The sequence below is a fragment of the Loa loa genome (genome assembly GCF_000183805.2).
Source record: "Loa loa unplaced genomic scaffold supercont3.456, whole genome shotgun sequence".
NCBI lineage: Eukaryota > Metazoa > Nematoda > Chromadorea > Rhabditida > Onchocercidae > Loa > Loa loa.
This window is the reverse complement of record NW_018108636.1, coordinates 26,802-33,036: the sequence shown is the minus strand read 5'-3', so window position 1 is coordinate 33,036 and position 6,235 is coordinate 26,802. Positions and strand designations below refer to the sequence as shown.

The following is a 6,235-nucleotide window of genomic DNA, read 5'->3' as shown; positions in this document are numbered from 1 at the left end:
CCTGTATGTGTATATATGTCTACCATGATGAATGCCGGCAAAATTTCCATACTGTCTATATAAAGGTCTATATAAAGGAAAAAAGGAATAAAATTACCTCTTGATCGATCAGGATCTCGAAGGCTGTGTCTTACTATTGACAGGACTCTGTTTTTGTTGCCTTTCAGAATGAAGTACTACAATAAAGAATCCAGTAATAGTAACATAGGTTTGGCTGTGCATCCTTATACTATTATAACAAACAAAGAGCTTAATGATTTCTTAAATTATGCAATTTTTAAATTTGCTGGTAACTAATTAGACAATGGCGATAGCTTTGAAAGCTAATTTGGATAGCGTCGCTTTCTCACAAAAAGTCATTTTTGGAATTATTCTCCAAGATCCCAAAAATAACTTTTTTTTCAATAGAATTCCACAGATAATGACGAATTTCCAGTTGAAGGGTTTTTGGATGCAAAGTACTGGTGAGAACATCAAAGCATCCATCATCTGGGTAATTTGTGATATTCAGGATCCCATTACTATTAGTTCAGGAAGGAAGTATCGTGAAGGATCGCACTGACGACAATAATTAAATCTACACTCAGATAGAGACATGGCAAACAGCTCGAATTTGATTCGACATGACATCCCAGATGCTAAACCCATCAAACAAATTAGCATATCTTCGTTTTACTTAAATATCGTCAGTAGTCTGTAGTGAGTGAACATTAACATTTTTCAGATTGCATTCACTTTTGCGAACAAAGTCCCATCGTTTTTCAGCATTTTTTTCTACTCAGAAGCACAAGAACCATTTAAATTCTAAATAATCCAAAGAAGAATTTTCTCATCGTTTACGTTCCGGATTTTTTTGGGTTAAATTTTTTTGGTTTCCAATTTATTCAGTGTCTTATAAAAGATGGAGGAATCGCAAGTAGAAAAAAATATTACAACAAATCTAAAGAAAATCAACACTGCTAATGTATTCAAGGGCTGATTTCAACAGTGTATTTTTAAACCGAAATTAAGTGAAATCAAAGAAATGGCAGAAAAAAAATTGATAGCAAACGCCTGTTACTAACTACCCTTACTGTTATCACAGTTTCATTACCATGATCGTAATCTACTGCTATTATATGCATAATATTATCATTGCCACATTCCTGCCAAGTCTAGAATGACAACAAGAAAGTGATAGTCCGAAAAGAAAGACACAGAAAGCTTAAGAAGTCGAGCTCAACTAAATCATCTTTTAATGTGTTAAATTAACATGACCGAAATATATAATTGTTTTCAGTGTGTACATCTCCAATTCCCTTTCTTATGTGTTTTCTTTCTGAATAGGATTGCTTGATCACTCCTTCCCTCTTCCAGTCCTCGACTCCTTTCACTCATTGCCGTTGTTTGCCACTGTCATACGGTAAAACAGTGATGTTTCAGTCGAGTATTAAAATTATTATTAAAACATCTCTTCTCGTTGATTCCGTATCCCGCTAACAAAATCAGTAAGTTATCCGGAATTCCAGAAATCAGTACTTCTCGATTAATATTAATGTTTTAATTTCCCGAACAGTTTGAAAATTTTTATGAACTCTAAAAATTCTAAAATTTCTATTAAATTAAGAAAAAGGTAAAGCACTTTGAAATGAATAGATTTGATTGATTGAAGAAAAGATGTTGACATAAATAATTGTAAGGCAGCGAGGAGCAATGAGCATTGAAATTACAAAACTGAGTTAAAGTAGCGATGATATAGCAGGTAGCCTGAGGCATTTGTAACTAATTGGTTCGGCATTCATTTAACTGCAGTCGAAAAGTTCTAGTTACGCGCCCATTTCTAATTGCCCACTTTTTTTTTAAAAAATTCTCAACTTCTAGACAAAATAAATATTCGCTTTTAATTCCAAATCCAATTTCTAGAAAACAATTTTTCGGACCACATATTTGATTGATGAACACATTAGTTGTAGTAGATTTACCATTACTAACACTTAAAAACCATTTTAAATTAGCCCTCTAAGGAAATGACTTGATGTGTTGATGAACCACTTCACAAAAAATTTTGACGTTTTTTTTTTCAGGTCCAAAACAATTTCATTCTCAAAACATTTAGCTATGTGATATTAGCTGTGATTCACTCGCTGCTATCCACCTCATCCATCCACCATTGTGAATTTGCTCTCACTTTATTTGATTTCAAAATTACGAAATTAAATGACTGCAGAAAGACGAGCTTTTTGTAGGAAAACGCGTTTTTCTAGTGGCTGTTATATAAATTACAGTTAAACTTCGTTAGATTTCAGGATTCATCCTGTTATTTTAGGAACCCTCCCTCCTCCCTCCTCCCCATCAATTTCAGCTTTTTTATCTCCTAATAGCACTTGAATAACATAGAGTTGAGATTCAGGTATTTGTATCGCTTATCAATATAAGTGAGTATTCATCAAACTAGACAAAATAGTTGTCATTCAAAGCCATTGCTATCAGTAATGATCTATTAGGTGAATTGTACAAATTGAGTGATGAAATATAAACGTACCAATTTGTTCCAATTTAAAAGCTTTCTGAGAAAAGGGCTTTCCGAGCGACAGCTATAATTAAATAATCATTAACAATGATGAAAAAATTTGGGATAATGTACTGAAAATTTTTAAATTGCAATGAAAAATAATGAAACTCCTTATACTTCGAAAATTTCAATGTTCTTAAAATATTATTCAGAAATTTCAAAATTTTGTTGAATTTAAGTAGAAAATTTAGATTTTACATTCGTCATTTGTCGATGATATCCCCAAAAAATATTTCTAATAAAAAACTCACACGCAATGACATTTTCTCATTGGTTCATTTGCAGCAATATAGAAGATGTGAAGTGATACTAACTAATATTTCGGTGTCCAAAGACGATTTGTTTGTTAAGGCGTTTTAAGGATGATTATGCAAACAAACCGTAACAATTGGGATTATCGATCAATTATATTCCATTAATTTGTTTCAGTTCCCAATTTTTCATTTACTATTATTTATCCTTATTGTAGCGTTAGTATGATAAAAATTTCTTGAAAGTATTTCCTTTATACTATTGGAAGGAGATATTACTTGTACCAGACAAAATAAGTATTTTTAGGAATTTTGTATGTAATAGCGAAGTTAGTCGCTCGAGAATCACAAGTACCTGTCAAAACAAATTTGTTTCATGAAACAAGCTGCCTAGAATTTTGACTCCGGTTATCTTGTCAGTAATATTTTTAAATGACAGGATAGATTCCGTTGAACTAATCTCGATTACCACTCTAAGCGTTAGTAGAAACAAATCAAGTTTGCAAATTATATGTCGAATTTTAAAACGATGCTATAAAAAGTATTCATATAAAATTAAATTATCTTCGACTACATCCTGGAAAAATTGATGCTTTAATTTGTATAACTTGACTAACACTGCAATAAATTTTAGATTAATTTGAATTTGGGAATTGAAAAGTGAATTTAGTTTCAAAATTTGTTGCTAAATTTGACAACCTTCTCGCACAATCATCCATTATCCAATCCGTGGGATGGAACGAGATGCATTTCTAATTACAACCAACGAATGAAATATGGAAGCCACGCCCACAACCTGGAATAAGTTCCACCCTCTGACAATATGAACAGCGCAATGACATTTTCATTTCCTATTGAGATTAATTTTTGACTTTAAATCTTCTGAGCGCAAAATGACTCGCAGTAATTCGGAAATTCGTTTTCTTCTTTCCATTCATCCATTCATTCATCACATCATTTTCTTTTCAGTTATAACATTCTTCAGTATCATTTCTCAACATTTTTTTTCCAATTAGTAACTTCCCAGACAAAACCGTTACCCAGTGATTTTTCGATGTTATTTGAAAATTCAAAATTTTTGAAATCTATCACTCTTTCGAAACTAATTGCCTAACTCTCTCAAAATTTCCTCTAGTATGAAATTAAAGATGGGATTTGAAACTCTGCGCACATGTGTTTGCATGGTTTTTATAAAAATGATTCATTTCACTATGGTTCTGGAAAATTGCTACCGTTGTAATACATTAATATTACCATAATATGTGCTAATATCGTACTACTTTGCAGTCTTATTAGGCAGCTGCTAGAAAGAAAAAAGGGGAGTAGTAATAATTTTTATTTAGTTCATGAAGGAAAAAAACTCAAAAAAATTTAAAATTGAAACTTGAAAACATTTTGAATACAAATTGATAGACTGAGATCAAGAAAGTAGAGAATATATTACGTGACATAGTTAGTGCTTATACGAGGAGATTTCCCAGAGAAGTATTAAAATACAGGACTAAATTCCTTCAAAAGTGCTAAATTTTGCAAAATCTAATTCTTCCGAATGATCACTGGATGTTTGAAGTAAAGTCTAAATTTAAATGGAATTTGAAAGACATGACGTAAGGTTAAAATACAGTATTCTGATATATTCTGGAGAAAAAACACTCAAACAAAAAATGAAAAGCACATGCAAATAGAATGGTCTGTGCGGTTTTGACTATGATATCTTCTAAAACTGATTCTGTTAAATGTTGAGAACGTGTCTTTGCAATAGACATTCTGACTGAATTATACATTTATCATTATAATTTTGAATCCTATAATATTAATCTCAAAAATGAATAATATTAGTGTTGCCTTCCACACCTGGATACAAGTTAAGTGCGAAGGGCTGATTAAGTCATAGATTGGGAGATTAATCTGAATCGCCTGTTCTAATTGCCTACCAGTGATCTGCTATACTAATGTGTCCAATCCTCACGATACCACCAAAGTATCAATTAATTACCTGTTACTGCCTCACCATTACTGCAGACACAGCTAAGCGCACTTCTCATCTTCCTTCTGATCTAGTCCAATTCACTTAAACCCAATCCTTTTGTTAATGGTGAAAGTACAATAACAATCACTTTTCATCAGCTCACAGCTTCAATCCTGTCTTTTTTAAGCCAAAAAATCTTCATGTTATATCTTTTGAATTTCGATTGGTTGCATCTCAAGATGTTTTAGAAATCAATTTTTTTGTTTTAACTAATTTTATAATTTCTGTAGTTTCTATATTAAACTAAATCTTATTGTTTCTGTATTTTTTATTCCATCAAGTTTCCACGAACTTAAAAACTCCATTTCAATTTTATTCTATCGAACTAATTAAGGACAAATCAAGATTTCCTTTTGTGTAATATCATCAATGATTGCCAGTAAACTTGAATAGATAATCTATTAATTTCTCAAGGAACAAAAAGGACCATGAAAACAGGAACTAAAGAGAAGAAAGAAATTAAAAAATGAAGGTTTCACATTAGCGTTAATCATTCTGCTTTCCCAAGTCTCCAAATCTGAGAAAAATTCGGGGAGTCAAAAATACTGTTGTTTTATAAAATTACTACCAAAATTACATTTTTAATTTTGATCCCACAGAATTTGGTGCACAACTGGAAGTGATGGCGGACAATGAGAGTGGCAAATGTGATGAAGAAGGACAGAAAGTTCAGCATTGGATACGAAACGATCAAAGCAAAATTTATAATACAATTGAAGAAACTGTTAAATCCACCCAAAGTATGACATGCTGCGAAGTTATTTGAATTTCAGCATGAAATTGATTCCCTAATTCTTGACAAAGTTTTAAGTTGCAGAAGTACCTCTTTTTCTCCAACTATCAACTGCATAATTTTAGATGATCATCGGGTGAGAAAGAATAATCCGTTAGAAGGAGCGAAAAGGAATCGATGCCGGTTTTCCATCTCGGATATATTGAGCGATAAGCATTCCACAAGCCGTACCAGCAAGTAAATTAAATATTTACCTATATGCGCGAAAATGTGCAAAAATAAAAAACAAAAGATATTCCGTTTCATCAACCAATATTTTCTCGAAAAAATTCATTTGATTGCTGACTAGTGAAATTTTGTTTATCCTTAATTTATTACGTTATAACAGTTGAAGTCCTCAATTTGACAAACATATCTCACTCTATATTATAGCAGGAAAAAAGTGGAAAAGTTCGAATTAGGTAAGATAATAAAAAGAAATTTCTCTACAATAATTCATGGTCTTTAATTAATGGTAAATTGACCTGTCAATTCTCATTTGTAAATTTGAGCTAGTTGCTAACAACGCGTATTCCAATAAAGCAATACTTGGGAGCATTAAATGGGAACTCCATGTATGTGTGCTCGTTATCGCTTCATCCACAATAATGATAATTATAATAATGACGCAT

The 6,235-nt window shown here is 31.8% G+C and overlaps 1 protein-coding gene across 1 annotated transcript; it reads left to right on the top strand.

Annotated features, from left to right (window-relative positions):
- Positions 1-5,453: 5,453 nt before the first annotated feature.
- Positions 5,454-5,805, top strand: LOAG_11725 (hypothetical protein; the record flags this gene model as incomplete). Its single annotated transcript, XM_003147243.1, has 2 exons — positions 5,454-5,571; positions 5,690-5,805. The coding sequence occupies 2 exons, from the start codon at positions 5,454-5,456 to the stop codon at positions 5,803-5,805; spliced, it is 234 nt and encodes a 77-aa protein (XP_003147291.1).
- Positions 5,806-6,235: the final 430 nt, after the last annotated feature.